The 21,155-nt window shown below is 32.3% G+C and overlaps 3 protein-coding genes across 11 annotated transcripts in view; 2 read left to right on the forward strand and 1 right to left on the reverse strand.

The window, feature by feature from the left end:
* The window catches only part of LOC120357578 (methionine aminopeptidase 1D, mitochondrial-like), a 217,515-nt gene extending 213,138 nt beyond the window's left edge, over positions 1-4,377 (reverse strand). The window contains exons 1-4 of one of the 2 annotated variants that reach the window (XM_039448365.1): positions 4,237-4,377; positions 3,998-4,151; positions 3,793-3,903; positions 3,346-3,607 (exon numbers count right to left, since the gene is read on the reverse strand). In XM_039448365.1, coding sequence (XP_039304299.1) covers positions 3,507-3,607; positions 3,793-3,903; positions 3,998-4,151; positions 4,237-4,290 — 420 coding nt within the window. In that variant the 5' untranslated portion in view covers positions 4,291-4,377 and the 3' untranslated portion in view covers positions 3,346-3,506. Of the gene's footprint in view, positions 1-3,345; positions 3,608-3,792; positions 3,904-3,997; positions 4,152-4,236 lie in introns of those variants that run through there. The other variant, XM_039448364.1, reaches the window with a different exon arrangement.
* LOC120357579 (proteasome subunit beta type-4-like) lies at positions 2,590-3,437 on the forward strand. Of its 2 annotated transcripts, XR_005574583.1 has the most exons (3): positions 2,590-2,713; positions 2,799-2,910; positions 2,997-3,437. XR_005574583.1 is itself a non-coding variant. In XM_039448366.1 (2 exons), exons 1-2 carry the CDS (start codon positions 2,809-2,811, stop codon positions 3,066-3,068), a joined length of 174 nt encoding a protein of 57 aa, XP_039304300.1. In that variant the 5' UTR covers positions 2,780-2,808; the 3' UTR covers positions 3,069-3,437. The 2 variants fall into 2 exon arrangements, 1 of the variants encoding a protein (XP_039304300.1); XM_039448366.1 differs by lacking the exon at positions 2,590-2,713 and having other exon boundaries at positions 2,780-2,910.
* A 3,466-nt stretch (positions 4,378-7,843) lies between the features above and the next one.
* The window catches only part of LOC105198180 (2-aminoethanethiol dioxygenase), an 84,991-nt gene continuing 71,679 nt past the window's right edge, over positions 7,844-21,155 (forward strand). For 2 of the 7 annotated variants that reach the window (XM_039447853.1, XM_039447856.1), the window contains exons 1-3: positions 7,900-8,148; positions 10,834-10,987; positions 20,804-21,096. The gene's annotated coding sequence lies outside the window, so the exon portion shown is untranslated. Of the gene's footprint in view, positions 8,149-10,833; positions 10,988-20,803; positions 21,097-21,155 lie in introns of all 7 variants that reach the window. The other 5 variants (XM_039447854.1, XM_026140499.2, XM_039447855.1 and 2 more) reach the window with 4 other exon arrangements.

A 21,155-nucleotide genomic window follows, 5' to 3' on the forward strand; every position in this document is an offset into this window, starting at 1 on the left:
TCACGCACAGCGATTATAGGCTTGTTTTCTGTTCCTGCACTGTTCCTACACTGCACTGGAACGTTCCTTCTTGCTTTTGCTAACTTTCAAATATATACCTATTTCATTTTAAGTGCACACTAATTTAGGGAGTTCAGGAACAAAAAACAAACGGTATGTATGAATAATGCGCGGAAGTTTAGTTTGCGTTCCGAAATTCACCATTAGAGGCTCTGTCATTGCAACTATCAAGCGATCGTGAAAAAGGTTTCTACCTGTTTTTACAGTATAACTTTTACTGTAAAAATTTTATTATATAAAAAAAATTGTACAAAAATTCATAAATAAATAGCAATATTTCTTAGTTATATTGCATAAACTTAATTTACAAATATAATATATATTACATTTATTTTTAATGATCTATATATTGTAACAACTATTTTATTATGTAGTAATCTAATACTCAAAATTACACTGTAATTTAATTCAAATTGTTTTTCAAAATTAATTTTAATTAGTTTTTTATGTGTGCAAATTTTAAAGTAAATTAATTTCATTAGTCATTAAATTTAACTTTGTTTAATTAAAAAATAAAGAATAATTTAGAATACGGATCTTGATCAAAACTGAATTCTCCGCTCACACATGTATTTTCCAAATTTATAAATTATAAACACTTACTTGATTGATTAATATTCTATTTCACAAGATGCACCTTTCTTATATCATTGTGTATCAAAACGCGTTTAAAGTATATTTTTATCTAAATTTGCATTTGATGAAACCTCATTCTATATAATTATCAAAATATCAATTTGTCAAATATAAATATCAAACCTAATTACATCACAAAAGCATTATTTTTATTTATGTATGTATTACTTTATCCTATCAACGTAATGCAATACCAAAAAGGTTAACCTCTTCAATAATACCTCTTCAAACTGTTACCACACTTTCATTCTTATTTTAAAATACATACAATTTATTAATTCCCTAAATTTTCACCTTTTCGCCATCACTGCAGGGGGTCGATCATGAAACTTTTTCCCTAGGGCGGAAACGTGAAAAGTGAAAATCTTTACCATTGAAGTTAATGGAGAAATTTTTCACTTTTCACGTTTCCGCCTTAGGGAAAAAGTTTCATGATCGACCCCCTGATGGCGAAAAAGTTCACGTGAAAAAGTTTATATTTCCGCTCATGTGTGAGTTACATGCCGTTTGTTTTCTGTTCTTGAACTCCCTGAATTAGTGTGCACTTAAAATGAAATAGATATATATTTGAAAGTTAGTGAAAGCAAGAAGGAACGTTTCAGTGTAGTCTAGTGCAGGGGGTCGATCATGAAACTTTTTCCCTAAGGCGGAAACGTGAAAAGTGAAAAATTTCTCCATTAACTTCAATGGTAAAAATTTTCACTTTTCACGTTTTCGCCCTAGGGAAAAAGTTTCATGATTAACCCCCAGGAATAGAAAACAAGCCTATGATTCCGTGGAATCGTACATGATCGTGCAGTTCACGTGAAACTTTTTACTTTTCACGTTTCCCCCCTAGGGAAAATGTTACATGATAGACCCCCAGGGCACGTATTACGCATTTGTTCGGAATTGATGCCGATCGGAATTATTCCGTTTCTCACTAAATTTCTATTGTGTTTTCTAGGGAAAACGGAATAATTCCAATCGGAATTGATTCCAAACAAATGCATAATACGTGCCCAGGTATCAATGCAACACACTGTACACCCAAGGACTTTGATTCTGTCCATGGGGAAATTTTCTAAATTGAAAAGTCACCACTTTCTACATACTCGCAGTTTATGATTAATGTAACGACTAGAGCTTATTGGTCGTTACGTTAATCATAAATTGTAAATATGTAGAAAGATAGCGACTTCTTAGTTTAGAAAATTTCCCCATGGACAGAATCAAATTCCATGAGTGTACACCCAAGGACTTTGATTCTGTCCATGGGGAAATTTTCCAAAATGAGAAGTCACCACTTTCTATATACTCGCAGTTTATGATTAATGAAATTACTAGAGTTTATTGGTCGTTACGTTAATCATGAACTGTAAGTATGTAGAAAGATAGCGACTTCTTAGTTTGGAAAATTTCCCCATGGACAGAATCAAAGTCCTTGGGTGTACAGTCGTTTTCATTATAGTTGCGACACTTTTTTTGGATGCATTTCTGAACGCGCAACTATAACGAGAGATGAGAACGACTGTAGTTGTGGAGGTTAGCGCGAAATATCAAACGTTGGTATACAAGATGTCGCAAATAAAATTTGGGTACCTTGGAGGAAATATAAGATAAGTATACTCGCAAATATTTTTCAAATAGATTTTTTAAAAAAATATTCGCACATTTTCCGTATTTGATCGGTTTTAATCTAATTAAGTTTATAAATTCGTCATTACAACACGATGAGCTGAGATGCTTAGATGTAGTTAAATAAATTGTAACTGTAACGAATATTAAAAATTAACATTTTAAGTATTTGTTACAATTATAATTATAATTTATTTAACTACATCTAAGCATCTCTAATCATCGTTGTTGTAATGACAAATTTATAAAGCTCAATTAGACCAAAGCCAATCCAATAGAAAAAGATGTGTTATTTATTAATTAAAACTAACTTTTTCTTTTTTGCAGAAGTAGAGAGCACACAAGGATGAGACATTGGAAGCCTTTGCAAGAAGGTGATATATTCAATGTTGATATAACAGTAAGTAGTCTCATCTTTTATGAAAAACGTTCTATAAAATTGTATTCTTTTCCTAGTTAAAAAAAATTATAATTACAAATTATAGGTTTATCTTAATGGCTATCTCGGCGATTGCTCAAGTTGGTGAGGAAGCTATTCAACTTCTGTATAAAGTAATGCAAGTTCTTTTTTACAGAGACGCAAGATCTTTCCCAAAGGTACATTAACAAAATTCCTATGTATATATCTTACAGACCAATAATTTCAACTACATTGTTAACAATCTGCTTGCCCTGCTTTTCAGTATCATCTTGCCATTATCACGAAAGAAAAAGAAGTTGAAAAACAAGGGCCGCTAACTTTGGAGAGCTATTAGGGACCTGCAATTCTATAAAATTTTTGTTTTCTTATTTAAAATAAACTTAATAAAAAATCTAGAGTAAAGATCCATTTCTTTAATTGAATAAATTGAAAGAAGTTTTCAATTATATATTTATTTGCATTACATGTACAAAAGACTAAGAAAATATTGATTCTGGTAACCGTATTGATAATCTTCATTCTAACAGACATAAATTTTATCTAACTTTTATTTTTACATATAAAAACACAAGATAGTACTTGTAAGATTAAAACGCATATGTGCAAATTAATTTATGTATGCTAAAAATAATATATTTCATAGGTACTTTTTATATAAAATAGCAATAATATTGATTGTACATTAAAGTGTTAGCACTTTGCATCCAGTATCTGTTATTAAAATTGTATGTTCAACTTGAGCTGTCCTAAAATTATCAATAGTACAAGTTGTCTATCCATCTTCCAGAATTTCAATCTGCGTTGTTCCTTGACTTAAAGCTGGTTCAATAGTAAATGTCATATCTGGTTTTATTTTGTCAGAAAAATCATTTGCTGTAAAATAAAAAAGAGGCGTTAAAATATCAGTATACATATAAGACAATTTAATATTTACAGTTATGTAGAAATTTATTTTAAAAGCAAGATATATTTGATCTATAAATTGGAATTAGATAATTTCTATTAGTCATATGCCAATGCGCGTTAATATTGATAGTAACAAAATATTTTCACTGTACCGAAGTGATAAATGTCTGGAGCACCATGAAAGTAAGTTCCGATACCACGACCCAAAAGTGCAGGTATTACATTCAAATTGTGTTTATTTGTTGTCTCTTCTATTACATTACCTGAAAACAAAATAGAAAAATTATACAAAATGATAAAAATGAATGTTATAGCATATAACCAAATTAAGATTTTTAATCATGTACAAATTATTACCAATATTGCAGAAATATTCATTTGATTTGCATATTTCAATAGCTGACTTTAAACACAATTCTGTGATTATTACCAATCGTTTGCCTTCAGAATGTACCTCACCAAAACATTGAAACATGACTGAGCAATCGTCGTGATAGCCATTACGATAAACCTATAATTTGCAATTATAATTTTTTTTAACTAGGAAAAGAATACAATTTTATAAAACGTTTTTCATAAAAGATGAGACTACTTACTGTTATATTAACATTGAGTATATCACCTTCTTGCAAAGGCTTCCAATGTCTCATCCTTGTGTGCTCTCTACTTCTGCAAAAAAGAAAAAGTTAGTTTTAATTAATAAATAACACATCTTCTTGTATTGGATTGGCTTTGGTCTAATTGAGCTTTATAAATTCGTCATTACAACAACGATGATCAGAGATGCTTAGATGTAGTTAAATAAATTATAATTATAGCTGTAACAAATACTTAAAATGTTAATTTTTAATATTTGTTACAGTTACAATTTATTTAACTATATCTAAGCATCTCAGCTCATCGTGTTGTAATGACGAATTTATAAACTTAATTAGATTAAAACCGATCAAATACGGAAAATGTGCGAATATTTTTTTAAAAAATCTATTTGAAAAATATTTGCGAGTATACTTATCTTATATTTCCTCCAAGGTACCCAAATTTTATTTGCGACACCTTGTATACCAACGTTTGATATTTCGCGCTAACCTCCACAACTACAGTCGTTCTCATCTCTCGTTATAGTTGCGCGTTCAGAAATGCATCCAAAAAAAAGTGTCGCAACTATAATGAAAACGACTGTACAATCGTGTTTATTATAGTTGCGACACTTTTTCTTAGATGCGTCTCTGAATATGCAACTATAACAAGAGCTGAGAACGTGATTGGTTCTTACTTGTGGATCCAACCAATTACATTTGTCGCACGATCAGCAAGGCTACATTCCAAAAACCATCGAAGAAAAAGTGTCGCAAAAAAAAATGTAACAAAAAAAAAACAATGTACCATTGTTCAATCCAATCTGAGATCCGATTAGTTATCGTAAACACCCATGAAAAGTGAAAATATTTACCATTGAAGTTAATGGAGAATTTTTCACATTTCCGCCTTAGGGAAAAAGTTTCATGAGGCTTGTTTTCTATTCCTGCACTAGACTGAACTGGAACGTTCCATCTTGTTTTCACTAGCTTTCAAATATATATCTATTTCATTTTAAGTGCACACTAATTCAGGGAGTTCAGGAACAGAAAACAAACGGATGATCGACCCCAGGGGGTCAATCATGTAATTTCACATGGAACTTCTCACGTTTCACTTTTCACTTTTCACTTTTCATTTTTCATTTTTCACTCATAGAGAGTTCACGTGAATCTTTTCACGCACAGCGATTATGTATGAATAATGCACGGAAATTTAGTTTGCGTTCCGAAATTTACCATTAGAGGCTCATTGCAACTATCAAGCAATCGTGAAAAAGGTTTCTATCTGCTTTTACAGTATAACTTTTACTGTAAAAATTTGGTTATATAAAAAAAATTGTAAAAAAATATTCATAAATAAATAGCAATATTTCTTATATTGCATAAACTTAATTTACAAATATAATATATATTACATTTATTTTTAATGATCCGTATATTGTAACAACTATTTTATTATGTAGTAATCTAATACTCAAAATTACATTGTAATTTAATTCAAACATTGTTTTTCAAAATTAATTTTAATTAGTTTTTTATGTGTGCAAATTTTAAAGTAAATTAATTTTATTAGTCATTAAATTTAACTTTGTTTAATTAAAAAATATTGAATAATTTAGAATATGGACCTTGATCAAAACTGAATTCTCCGGTCACACATGTATTTTCCAAATTTATAAGTTATAAGCACTTACATGATAGATTAATATTCTATTTCACAAGTTTCCGCACCTTTCTTATATCATTGAGTATCAAAACGCGTTTAAAGTATATTTTTATCTAAATTTGCATTTGATGAAACCTCATTCTATATAATTATCAAAATATCAATTTGTCAAATATAAATAACAAACCTAATTACATCACAAAAGCATTATTTTTATTTATGTATGTATTACTTTATCCTATCAACGCAATGCAATACCAAAAAGGTTAACCTTTTCAATAATACGTCTTCAAACTGTTACCACACTGTTACCACACTTTCATTCTTATTTCAAAATACATACAATTGATTAATTCCCTAAATTTTCACCTTTTCGCCATCACGGCTGATGGCGAAAAAGTTCACGTGAAAAAGTTCATATTTCCGCTCATAGGCTTGTTTTCTATTCCTGCACTAGACTGCACTGGAACGTTCCTTCTTGCTTTCGCTAACTTTGAAATATCAATTTATTTCATTTTAAGTGTACACTTATTTTTAGGCCCAGTTTCACAACTTTGGGTTTAATCCGAGCTTAGTTGAACTACCGTCAAGTTTAACGCCACGGTTAAACTTCTATCGCGTTTCACAACCAGATTTTAACTCTAGGTTACGTAAACCTATAATCTATGCAAAGAAACTTCAACAGACTTATCTTTCTTCTAGAACAAGTAGTGTGATTGGTTGTTACCGAAGAGTAGGGAATGAGATATTACAGGTTCTATACACCAAAGCAAAAAATAATGAACAAATTTAAAAGTTTTAAAGTTTTCTTCTTACATGTTTCCAAATCAGTTTGAACTAAACAATTAAATTCAATTGTTACTGTAAAAATTTACACTTTATTAAGTACATTAAACATTGGAACACTAATTAGAAAAAAATTTCTCATAAAATAAAGAACAACAGATTAGAATAAAAGACAAAATTGAGTTTTGAAAAAAATAAATAAATCTAAAAGACAGCCACTCGAAATAAAAAAAAGCTGTTCTTTGGAAAAACACATATATGGTCATCGTAATTATAGTATGTAATCTATAAGTACTAATTTAATAATATTACAAAACTATTTTTACTGTTCTGTTTTATGAGAAATTTCTTCTTTGATTTCTCTTAAGACTGCAGTAACAGATTCCTTGGTTAAGCGAAATCGAGCATAAAAATCAATGTCATCAAATTCTTCAAATTCTTCAAAATATGACGGTCGTCTTCTAATTATTCTCGGGCGTCGATTTATTATTTGCACAAAATCTTCATCGTTAGATGACGATAACATATATTCCAGAGCCATATCTTGCAACATAACCTTTTTACAATTCCGTGGAGATATCAGCCATGAAGTACAATACTCGAAAGATTACTGAAAGCAGTGGCGCTGCAGTATTAAACCTCGGTTATCTACCTTAAACGCCCGAATTTCGCCGTTCAACTTTAACCGCAGTTTAACAACGTTAACCGAGGTTTAAGACAGTTATGGGACACAATATTTTCCGTAAACCAAGTTTAAAGGTTTAAACTCCGGTTAAACTAAGTTGTGAAACTGGCCCTTAGAGAGTTCAGGAACAGAAAACAAACGGCATGAGTGAGTTACATGATTCCGTGGAATCGTACACCCAAGGACTTTGATTCTGTCCATGGGGAAATTTTCCAAACTGAGAAGTCGCTATCTTTCTACATACTTACAGTTCATGATTAACGTAACGACCAATAAGCTCTAGTCGTTTTATTAATCATGAACTGCGAGTATGTAGAAAGTCGTGACTTCTCAGTTTGGAAAATTTCCCCATGGACAGAATCAAAGTCCTTGGGTGTACATGATCGTGCAGTTCACGTGAAACTTTTCACTTTTCACGTTTCCGCCCTAGGGAAAATGTTACATGATAGACCCCCTGGAATAGAAAACAAGCCTACAATCGACCCCCTGTTCCTGAACTCCCTGAATTAGTGTGCACTTAAAATGAAATAGATATATATTTGAAAGTTAGTGAAAGCAAGAAGGAACGTTCCAGTGTAGTCTAGTGCAGGAATAGAAAACAAGCCTTTTATGAACTCTACTGATGTTTTTGAACGCAGTCTTGCATCGTTGATGTGACAGGTTTTTTAACCTGAAAAGTTGTTAATTTTAATAATTTAATATCTCGATTTGCAAAGCAGAGCAAAACATTTTTCTTGCCAGATTTCGTGCAAAAAGACGTCGAAGAAGCTTAATTTCATCGTAATTGGAGGTGAGGAGGTTAAACTTAATACTTATCAAAAGAAATCTTAATTAAAAACTTTTTAAGTAGTTTATTATGTTTTATTATGTTCCCTTATTGTGTATAGAAAGGCAGTGCACTTTTAGGTTTAATAATAATTCACAGAAAAATGATGCAATATATAAATAAAAATTTCAAGATTTAATAGGAACTTTACATGGTCAGTAGTACTGTCAGTATCAACAAATACAATATTATTGATCATATATGTTTAATATTGATGGATTGTTGTAGAATATTGATCCAAATTTCTTGATTTTCAAGTATCAGTATCTCTGTGTGATAGGCATATTGACAGTAATTCTGATTGTATAAAATTGATGCATCAGTATTTTTATCAGCATAGTTCCACAAGCGTGAATAATATATTATAATTGCAAAAATAATCTTTAAGTTATAAAAGTATTGTTTCCTACTGTTAGTATTACTGATACAATATTACTGATAGAATATTACAATATTTCTAGTATTACACGATCAATTTTATTGATAATATAATCATGTAAGACCTACATAATATGAACCTGTAACAGCATATCAACAATAATCTATCATTACTAATTCATGCAGCAAATATCAACATTTTTAATTTAAATGATATGATAATACAGACTAATGAGAATAACAATGCATTTGAAAGGGTGCAAATAATTTGTAAAGAAAACCTTTATTGTTCACAGTAACATCAACCGTATTAACTCGTTTTGAATTATTATCAGCGATATAAATGATCTTGTGGAATTTGATAAACTTAAAAATAAATGAATTTATTTACTAAATTTTGCAAGATCATTTGTATAGTTGTTAATGACAGGAAATTAGTCGAAATGTTCAATATTATTGTGAATAATAGAAGCTTTTTTTAAAATAAGTTATTTGCATTTTTAAAGGGTTGTTAAGTCTTATGTGAATATGATGCTAGAAAATGGTTTAATTGTAAGATTTTGGACAGAAAGAAAATATTTTTTACCAATAGGCATTTGGACAATTTGATCAACTGATTGCCCATTTCTATCAATGTAACCCTTAAACACACTATCAGAAATCTTCGAAATTGTTTGCTGTGTGAAGATGGAATGAGAAAGATTTGGGCTAAGTAAAAAAGAAGTTTCAAGTCTCCTCTATCAACCGCTATAGTTGACCAACTTCATTGCTCAACTAAATTGGCACGGAAGTAAAGTTTTTTTAGAAAAGTTTAGACTTTTTAGTGTGTTTAAGGATTAACTTTGATTTCATAATCAGTTTGACTTACTCTTTATCTTTTTCTAATTCTTAGAACTAAAGAAAGATAAATAATAAGTTAAACTGATTGTGAGATTAAATGTTAATCTGTGTTGGTAGAAATAGGCAGGCATAATACGATTGGTCAATTCTTTCTTTGTTTAGATCTTACAATTAATCCGATTTCTAGCATTGCAGACACCAGACTTTCATTAGCCTTAATACCCTAGTTTACACAGAGTACTTTGGCATGCATACTAAATAAAAGTTTATAACGTTACATGTGCTGAAGATGCGTATTATTTTAATTTAATATGTTTGATGCATATCAGACTAAAACGTTTACATCATTGAACTAAGTTAATTTATTGCAAAGTGCTATTAACTGTTGCGATCATCAGTCGTCAAGAAGTTAAAAGTTGGTCAATTATCGTTTGATAACCGTTACTGTTTATTGCAATTGGAAATAGCATTTTTTAACTAGTAGTTGCCATCATTTGTAACTGGCGATGGAGTATTTGCAACTTATTGTAGAACGCCCATTAGAATTTGAAGAGTCCTTGAAATAACTATGCCTACTTTGGTCTCTGAGGAAGCAGTCATAAGTAGTATATTAATCGTCAGGAGGGCACTCACAAAATACAAAACAAAAGTTATAATTGCTATATTAAAGACGAACATACGCTATCATCATAATCAAATTGGATTTTATCTGACATGACGGCATAGATCTAGGAACATCTGGAGGTCAATTATGTAATTTCACGTGAAACTTTTCAAGCATATTAAAAATCAAGGAATTAGTGATAACCATAAGACTTAGTTGATTAAGGCTATTATAAAAACATATGTAGTTCTTTGTTAATTTCATGAAAAAAAAAACGTCCAACATAAATGGGAAAAAAAAATATTTTACAGAAATATTCAAAACTAATTTAATTTAAAAACTAATAAAATATAATAAGCATTTTAATTTTTGGAATAAAATAATTTGTCATATATTAAGAGTTTATATACATAGATATAAAGTTTTTATAATACACGTATTAAAATAGTTGTATAATATTTCGCTCATAGAATGAGACTACGTTAAATTTAACGAATTTTGACTGTGTCGAAAGATTTGAATAGCATGTAAATACGACGATTGAAAGAGTAGGGAAAGAATTTCGTGAAGGACGCACGCGTTGATCATAGCGTCGTCAGTCGGTGTCGAGAAGCGAACGAGAAAACCTCGATAATATGTACAATTAGCGACAGCAATGTAAGGTTGATCATAGTGTGTGACAAATAAATATATACTAAATTCGATCTTTAATTGACTCGATTTATTTGCAAGACAATTCATTAACAATAGTTTTACCATGTATATAAAAAGTATTTGTTGATTTCTTTAACACTGATTTTGTCTTTTTTTCTTTTTTTAAATGTTAGGGGAAATGTTACATGATCGACCCCTTCCTGGGACTTAGCTGAATTGATGAATTGTATCAAATACACTTTAGAAATGTCTTTGGTATAATCTGTTATCGCCATTACCGTGGGGAGGTGTTTTAGACATGGAGAAATTGAATGAGATCAGTACATGGTACAAATACATAGTCATAATAACAAACTTTGAATTCTAGCACTCAAGGGAGTATGTCTATTAAGCTAGAATGTTAACATAAGCATAATAATATGGAGGATTTAGTTCTTTTTATGTTCTAATTTATTGCTCTAATCTTGATTTTATTGCTTTAGCTGTTCAGTAAGAAATAATTTTAATACTAACTTTGAATAAAGTTAAAATGTTCATAAAAAATAATAACAAAAATGTTTATTATAATATAATTTAGTACTAATTATGTGCTTAACTAGTTTACCACTTATTCGTCATCGTAATTTTTTGTTCCTCACTCGCCATTGTAGGGTCACTTGTGTTTTACGTTTCTGGTAAAAGGTACCGTAATGAGATGGTTTTTAACCGTAATTTTACTTAGTTTTAACCTTCTATTATAGTATATGATTAAAAAGTGAATGGCAATAACAATTAGTGAAACTATGTAATTTTGGCAAATATGTAAACAAAATTACAGCAAATATATGGTAATTTTTGAAAAATCACAACTTTTTTAAAAATTATTGTAGGAAATTGATTAAAAAAAAAAAATAGTTAATGGATCATATTTTTATAAAGAAAATGTTGTATTGAATTTATAATTTAATATTAATAATTTAATATTAATTGAATTCATAATTTAATATCAAGTTTTGCAACATGAATAACTCTTATTTTTATGATATACAATTAGCAGATACGGGATTTTTAATAAATATAGCTTTAGCATTAGTTCTGTGAATCTTAATGAATTTTAGTATAAATTTAGTGTTACAATTAAAAATTATATTTTTATATTTATGTTTGTTTAAACTATACAGGGTGTCTTGCGATCACCGAGCAATATTTTAACAGTGTATTCTGGATGTAAAGTGGAGCAAAAAGTTTTAATACAAAAATGTCGAGGCTATAGTAGTTTTTGAATTATAACCGATCAAAGATAGCCAGTAATGTCGCGTAGAATTCGTGCGCTCAGGCTCGTAGTTGGACAGCATGCTCATCGGTTTATCATTTATTACTGATTTTACATAATATTTATTTTTACTACACATCTGATTCGTAAGAACGTTACTAATTATTACTGTAAAAAGAAAGTTTGTTTTTATATTTTTAAAAAACCATGTATGATAATTGATAAGTGAAAAATACCTATTTAATTTGTAATATTATATTGTTATCAAATGTTAGTTTACAATTGTATTTTAAGATCGACAAATAATCGCGTGCAGTTTGTATGAACTAGAAGTTAAAAAGTAGAGAAGAAGAGGATATTATGGATGCTATCGACAATATAGCTATACCTATTATTTCCGTTATTAGGTGACATTTTAACAATTGCTTATGGATTTATTTGTTTAGTAGCCCGCCGTTTTTAGCTTATATGTCAATACATAATGACTGACAATTGTTATAAGTCATTTTTATTTTTGAACACTTCTAAACTTTTTCAAGGTACACTTTTAATCTTTAATTATATACGCTTCCTTATTTTTAAAATTGAGTGTGTTATCACACGAAGGTACATACATTCGAGTGTTTTTTTTTTGTTATTTAACTTTTTATTTAGCTGTGTACATTTTGAGTTATACAATGTTAAAACAATAACATGGAATTTTGTTAATATGGTTTTTTAAGCGAAATTTTTATATCGAAATATTTTTTCGATAAATCGATTATCATTTTAAAGAACGGTGTTTAGAAACATTGGAGACATCATTTTATGCTTGTTGTTTAATGTTAAACAAGGATAAAATGATATTTTTAATGAAATTTTTAATAGTATTTTTAAAGCTTCTGAACGCAGAAAAATTCTAAATCAGGAAAATTCTAAACGGAATGGAAAATTAAAAATATATAATTTTGTAACAAGGTACTGTGTTTCTTTTAAACTAAATTTACTTTTTAAAATTATTTTTATGGATAGCCATATTACAATTACTTTTTTTCTTCCATCGATTATGCAATGCATTAGATTTTTATAATTTACATCCTAAATAATAAATATTTTATTACTTTGAGTCTAGAATTTGTCAAACAACACTGACGAATGTAATCATTCAAGTTTTAATAGAAAATATTATAAACAAAAAGTTATTTAAGAAAATGAATATGGGTACCATATTACCTTCTTTTCCTCTATTCTCAAAATTTGCTTTAATTGAATTGGTCTTTTTTATTTATTAATTTGTATTTTCTACAATTGGCCGAATTCTACTTGCTACTACTATTTATAAAGATTATTTAATTATTTGTTTTTTTCGATTATTTAATTATTGATATATTTGATTATTTAATTATTTTTCTTTTATTATTATATTTTATAGTTTTACAATTGCAAAATAAGGATTTTTACGTTTTCAACATAAAAAGTAATTATAAAAAATAACTTATTATTTTTGTATTTTTCACGACTTATAAAGCGTAAAATCGTATAATTACAATTAATTGAGGAAATAAGATTAAATCGTTTACATTTATAAAGCAATATCAATTTTTATTACAATCTTGATATACTGAATTATAAAATTTTACTTTTTTTACGACTTGAAAATTTGGAAAGAATATACTTGAAGATGAAAACAAATAATTAAATATGTAACGCTGGTGGTTTTTAGGCGGTGTCCGAAATCGAGGATTTGGTTGCGGATAAGCTGGTTGCGGATTGCCGGGTTCAGTGAAATCGCACTCGGAGTTAAATAGAAATAAGTAAATTTATTCAAAACTTAAGAGAATACATGAAATGATTGATTAGTAAAACGAAATGCCTTGTAATGAACTCAAATGAACGGAAATACGCTTGGCTTTAGATAATCAAAATAAACAGAAACATAAAGCGTCTCTAACTAATCGAAAATATTGTTTACAACAATCAGACGTAATAAACAGAAAAATAGTTACAATAATCAGACAATTGTCTCGACATGACAGCAATGTAATTAATTTGAGCTCTTATTTAACTAAACAAAAGTGTAATACACGGAACGTAATTGTTTCGAGGTTTTGGCTATCTAAATGTATATATTCGCGAGGTTTATACGGACACGGTGTCCGGGGGTGGTCGGAAAATCGCAGAACGCGTGGTCAGCGTATACGGTACACGGTGATCGGTGCGACGAACGCGAATTGGTCGGCGCGCCGGTAGCGATTCCGCGATTCGCTCGAGCCGCATCGTGCAAATGAGGCCCTGGCAATATTTTGGTTAGGAGTTGCTTGGTCGGCATCGAGGATACTTGACGGGTGCGTCTTTTCCGAATATGCTCGAGGAGCGAATTAACCAGGAATGCCTAGTCTATGGGTTCAACGAGAATGCTTGTCGCGATTGGCTACGGCGAGGATGCTTGCCGAGGAGATGGTTTCGGATTACCTGAGAATGCTCGGCTGTTCGGGACAACGAGGATTCTCGTTGAAAGCACGGAAGAAGGCGAAGATGCTCACCCTCGAAGAAGTCGGGAATGTGTTGAGTATGCTAGACTAAGACTGGTCGGTGGACCGGGAAGATCTGATCTCTGGTGTTTCCACTGCCGGCTTATATATCCGAGCGTGTCGTTAGACGCACCAATCCGCGTGTTCGGTCGACTGGCTTGGAGTGGGAAATGTTACGTTCACGTTACAATCGTGAACCACGTACTCTCGCGGAACCACGTTCTCACTCGCGCACAAAATAACGAGATAAATTTTGTAAAAATGTACGCTTTTAATCTTCGTAAGTCTTACAAATCAAATCAAGACAAAACAACTCTGTCAATAAGTGACAAATGAACTTTGTCACTTATTGACAGAAGATGTTTTCAACTTAATTCACGCCTATACTGGGCGTAACACTGCCCTCTTTCTTCAGGTTGTCGTCCCGACAACCAACTAAAGGCTTCTGAAATCTTCACGACTTTTTGCTCTTCCCCTAGCTGCTGCAAAGGGAGCTGCGTGACTACATCCACAAGACAACATCTTCCTGCTTAAGCTGTGGCTTATTCTTACTCTTCACCTTGAGTCTTGAGCACTTCTTTCTTTATTCTTCGGACAAGGGGGGGGGGGATTAACTTTTGAGGACTCAACGTCTTTAAGGTTCCCTATGTCCCCGCCTCGGCATTTGCCCTCAGGCCTTCGGGAAAACCTCGATTCAAAAACCGGGGCAAGGCGGTCTTCTTAACACAAAGTATTTCAACAATCCTTCACAAGAAGAACATCGTTTCGCACGAATCTCAAAACTGAAATTAAAACAAAATCTAACGAGTATCTCACTTAAAATAAAATTAACCTGCAAAAGAAAAACTTTTTTAGTCACGATTTTACAATAAAATTCTCGCGTAAAAAAGAATCGAAACTCATTCTCAGTTTCCGAAGAAAGAACGATTCTCCGAACCCATCCTCCAAGGCGTGGACTTCCAGGGAAGCACGATGACTTCCTGCTTTACCCCAGGCTCCTGCCACGGGTTACCGAACGTCGCCCGTGTAATTCCAAATCCAATGCTCTACAGGAAGAAAAAAGAACGAGAGAACGCCTCTCTACCCCTGAGACAAAATTTCAACTTTAAAAAGAAGAAATCCTAAACCTAAAACAGTAATACACACACACACACACACACACACACACACACACACACACACACACACACACACACACACACACACACACACACACACACACACACACACACACACACACACACTCTCTCTCTCTCTCTCTCTCTCTCTCTCTCTCTCTCTCTTCTTTTACATAGATTTTCTATCTTCGAACAAAGCTAGTCTATCCAAGTGAACAATTTTATTCTTATACCTATTCGATTTTTGTACACAATAAACTACCTCATTGATTTTTCTAATAACTTCATAAAGTCTTTCCCAATTATTTTGTAATTTAGGGGCTTTGCCAAGAATTCTCCGAGGATTATACAACCAAACTTTCTGACCAGGATCGAAAGTTAATCGCTTATCTCTTTGATCATACCACCACTTCATTTTTTGAGATTTCAACTCCAACCGTTGCCTAACAATGTCATGAATTGAAACCAATTTTTTTCTTAGTTTAGAGAGATATCCTCTTTCTAACTCCGAATCCTCTCCTGGAGGAAGTCCACGAAGAAGATCTAAAGGCAATCTTAATTCTCTACCCTGACATAATTCAGAAGGAGTGAAACCAGTAACTTCATGCTTTGTCGATCTATAAGCTAACAATCCAAGAAAAATCCAACGATCCCAATCTTTCTGATTTTCAGAAACAAATTTAGCTAAGAAATTCAAAAGTGTTCGATGTTGACGTTCTACCTGACCATTGGATTGAGGATGAAGTGGAGTAGTACGAGTCTTTTTGATTCTCAATAAATGAGATAATTCTTGAAATAATCGAGATTTAAAATTTCTGCTTTGATCTGTATGGATTTCCAAAGGAACGCCAAATCTAGAAACCACTTGGTTAACAAAAATTTTGCTATAGTATTTGCTTTAATATTATCAGTAGGAAAGGCTTCAACTCACTTAGAAAAACAGTCAGTAATGACTAATAAATACTTTTTCCCAGACGAAGAGGTCGGAAAAGGATCTAGAATATCCATCTGAACTCTTTCAAAAGGAATACCGACATTATAAATTTGAAAAGGAGATTTTCCTTTTTCAGAAGGCCCTTTTTTAGCAAAACAAACTTTACAAGTTTTACACCAATGTTCAACATTTTGCTTACAAGTAGCTCAACAAAATCGTTTTCGGATTTTTGCTAAGATTTTGTTCACCCCAAAATGACCTTCAGAAGGAGAATCATAAGCTTCCTCTAACACTTGTTGAACAAATTTCCTTGGGACTATTGTTTGAAGAATTTCCGTATGTAAATCCGGAGAAATCCATCTCCTAAATAACACTCCATTTTTGATGATCAGAGAATCCCACTGAGTCCAATAAACTTTTGAAGATGAATCATTAGCAGCTATTTCTTGTCGAGAAGGACGAACACCGATTTCCTTACCATAATAAATATTGACAATAGAGTGGTCCTCCAATTGAGCCTTCTTCCAATCTACAAGCTCTCCTTTCTCAAAAACAATTCTTCCTAAAGAATTACTCTTTACCTCGTTTTTTCTTAACTCTATCCTTTCACAATATTTGCAAGAAAATTCGGCACAAGGACGCCTGGACAACGCATCAACATTTCCATGTAATCTCCCTGCACGATGAATTACTTCAAAATCATACTGTTGAAGACGTTCCAACCATCGCGCTAATTGACCGTCAAGCTCTTTAAACGACAATAACCACCGTAAAGAAATATGATCCGTTCTAACCAAAAACTTTTGCCCATAAAGGTAATGATGAAAATTTTTAAAAGAATCGATGATTGCTAAAAGTTCACGACGATTAACACAATAATTTCTTTCTGACTTACTCAGTACTCGACTATAAAAAGCGATTACTTTTTCTCCATTCTCTTGTTTCTGAGATAAAACTACACCAATGCCATGATTGGAAGCATCTGTATCAAGAATAAATTCTCCTGTCTCAGAAGGAAAAGATAAAATTTGTGAAGACATTAAGAACTGTTTAAGTTTAGGAAAAGCCGATTGACATTCCTCATTCCAAATAAATTTATTTTGATTTTTGGTCAAAACAAATAAAGGTTTAGCAATAACGGAGAATCCCCTGACAAACTTTCTGTAATAAGAACAAAAACCAAGAAAACTGCGTAACTGCTTTTTGTTACGAGGCACAGGCCAATTCCGAATACATTCAACCTTCTCAGGATCAGTAGAAATTCCATTCTCTGTAATAACATGACCCAAGTACTTAACCTTTCTTCCGAAGAAAGAACATTTCTTAGGATTTAATTTTAAATTTGTTTTTTAAAAACGAAAGACTTCTCTTAAATTAGCTAACGAACCTTCAAAAGTGTTACTGAAAATAATCACGTTATCAAGATAAACTAAACACATTTTATTAATGATTTGATGAAGAACCTTTTCCATTAAACGCTCAAAAGTCGCTGGAGCATTGCATAAACCAAAAGGCATAACAGTAAATTGCCACAATCTCTTTCCAACTGAAAAAGCTGTCTTTTCTCTATTTTGAAAACATAATTTTACTTGCCAATAACCACTCTTCAAGTCCAGGGTCGAAAACCAAGAACTTCCGTATAAACGATCGAAAAGACTAATTCTAGGCAAAGGAAAAGCATCTTTTTTTGTAATAGCATTTAATTTTCTATAATCCACACAAAATCTAAGAGTTCCGTCCTTTTTCTTAACTAAAACAGCAGGAGAAATTCAAGGACTATGAGACTCCTCGATAATTCCCTCGTGTTTCATCTCTTCTAAATTTTTTTCTATTTCATCACGCAAATGGAATGGAATTCGTCTAGGTGTCTGTTTAATGGGATTATTCTTTTCTAAGTTAATAGAATGTTTAACAATTGAACAATTTCCTGCAATTACCCCTTCCGAAAAGACATCCTGAAAGTCCCTCAAAAATTCCGCAAAATGTTTTTTTTTTTAGAAGAATCTAATTCAGAAGAATTTCTTTCAAAACAATCTAGAAGAAAAGATGGAACGTAAAAATTACTGATTTAAGCACAGAAAGAATTTTCTAATTCCGGTAAAGTTTGTCCGAAACTTGAGACAAAAATTTCCCCATAACCAGTTTTAATTAAGAAATCAGTTCTCAAAATACAATCGTCCCTGATCTCTGCTACAAACATTGGAAATTCTAAAGAATGCTTTCTTAAAACAACTTCTACGGGAACTTCCTTTTTAGTAGGATACTTTAAGTTGCAATCTCTAACGAAAATCTGTTGCTTATTTTCCTTGACGTACCTTCTACTAAAAATGGAAACATCGGAACCCGTATCTATCTTAAAAATAAAAGGCTGATCATCCACGAAGCCACGGAAACAAAAATTATTGTTTTGCACGCGAAAAGACTTAACAGAAAAATTCTTTCTTTTAATCTCTAATTTCTTCGCCTGCGAAATTTTTCTGCAAAACTCGGCTATTCCAAGTTTCCTTCTTTCCCAGCAAGTGAGAGTGAAGGACATTCTGCACGGAAATGTCCCATAGAACCACATTGCCAACATTCGATATCTTTCCGCGAAGATCTCACTTTTTCCTTCAAATTTCCATTTTTTGAGTATTTATTTATAAAATTTTTTCTCTGTGCTTTTCTGTAAAAAATTTGATTTTTTCGAAAATCCAGAAAAACTATTTTCCCTTATAACCTTAATGGCCATAGCCTTTTCTACCGCTACACGTAAAGAAGTTATTCCCTCCAATTGAAGGGTTTAACAAAACCGTCCGCAAGCGCAGCAACAAATTGCGAGCACGCGATTTTATCTCGTACTTCCGCAGAGCATTCCGGATAGACTAAACGAGACAAACGTTCAAGATCTGCTCCAAGAGTGGGAATATCTTTCTCTATACGTTGCTTTCTATTAATAAATTGTGTATAAAATGACTGAGCCAAGTGACTTTCTCCGAAACGCAATTCTAAGCGTGATTCTAATTTAGAAAATTGTAAATTTTCCAATTTCGAAATCCCGTCTAAAATTGAACGCGTTTTCCCTCTAAGACATGAAGCTAAAACCGTTGTTTTAACGGTTTTAGTCCAATTATTTATTTGAGCGAGTAAACAGAATTGAGAAAGAAATTTGCGCAATGAAAAATTTTCATCATAAATATTCGGCTTTAATTCAAAACCGATATTATTTCCCAAAGCAGAATTTAAATTGGTAAACGACTGGCCTTGTATTTGTCGTAGTTTGTTAAGTTCGTCCTTACGCTGCTGAAACCGAAGACGCTCCTCCTTCATTGTGCGAAGCTCCTCCAACGCAGCTTGCAACAACTCTGCGGAGTCCGGAGTCTCAGCATTCTCCGTCACACGCTCGATGACATCTTCGGTCGTCCTCTCGACGAAATCTCCCATAGAACGCACGCTCGGTCGTTCGTTGACTCCCGGAGAACGTGAAGTCGTTCCTGAAGAGCGCGTGCACATCCTCTTTCTCGGAGTATGCACAAAAGCCATAATCCAAAAGTCGTTTAGAAGAAAAAGCTCGTCTTGCTCGTCCTATCCCGGACGAGCCCCCAAAATGTTACGTTCACGTTACAATCGTGAATCACGTAATCTCGCGGAACCACGTTCTCACTCGCGCACAAAATAACGAGATAAACTTTGTAAAAATGTACGCTTTTAATCTTCGTAAGTCTTACAAATCAAATCAAGACAAAACAACACGAACTCTGTCACTCATTGACAGAAGATGTTTTTAACTTAATTCACGCCTATACCGGGCGTAACACTGTGGGAACGTTACGAAATGCCACGGTCGATGCGCGTGCTGCCATGTGATCGCGTCGCGAGGTTGGCTTTGTGCGCGCACGTGGTCCTCGATATCGCGGTGCTCGGGCGGTCGGAATGGAGTGCGCGAGGTGGAGGGCGTTTTGTTACAAATAATCTTTGTAAATAGTAGTAGTGAGTAAAAAAAAAGAATAAAATTATTTTAAACTATAACATTTAATAACTATAACAGTAATAATTTAATTAGTAACGTTTTTAAAAATCAGATGTGTAGTAAAATATTACATGAAATCCGTGACAAATGATAAACTAATGAGTGTGCTATCCAACTACGGGCCTGAGCGCAAAAATTTTACGCGACATTACTGGTTATCTTTGATTGGTTATAATTCAAAAACTACTATAGCCTCAACATTTTTGTATTAAGATTTTTTGCTCCACCCTACATCCAGAATACGCTGTTAAAATATTGCTCAGTTATTGCAAGATACTCTGCATATACAAGGTGTTCATTAATATTCTTACGTTTTACTATAGGAGCACGTATGTGCGTGCGTGCGTACGTGCGTGCGCTTATGGCTGATGGCAGAAAGCGAGATATAAGCGTGCGTTAAGTTGAGTTATAATTAAATATTATCAGACTGTCACTTAAGTTAATATAGTTAAGATAATATATTAATATTACTCATCTTGTCTCTTCGCGCACTTAATAAATGAGACATTCAACACAACATGTCTTACGTCCTTACGGCTTTTCTCTGCCTTACCCAACGTCACGTTCGGTTACGTCACGTCAGTTACATCTTGTTCTCTGCCATCTGTGTCGGACGGTGAGTTGCGCCGCCTTTGTCTACCATGTGTACACGGCTTGTGATTTGCTAACTTTATC

Source organism: Solenopsis invicta, chromosome 4 (assembly GCF_016802725.1).
Source record: "Solenopsis invicta isolate M01_SB chromosome 4, UNIL_Sinv_3.0, whole genome shotgun sequence".
Taxonomy (NCBI): domain Eukaryota; kingdom Metazoa; phylum Arthropoda; class Insecta; order Hymenoptera; family Formicidae; genus Solenopsis; species Solenopsis invicta.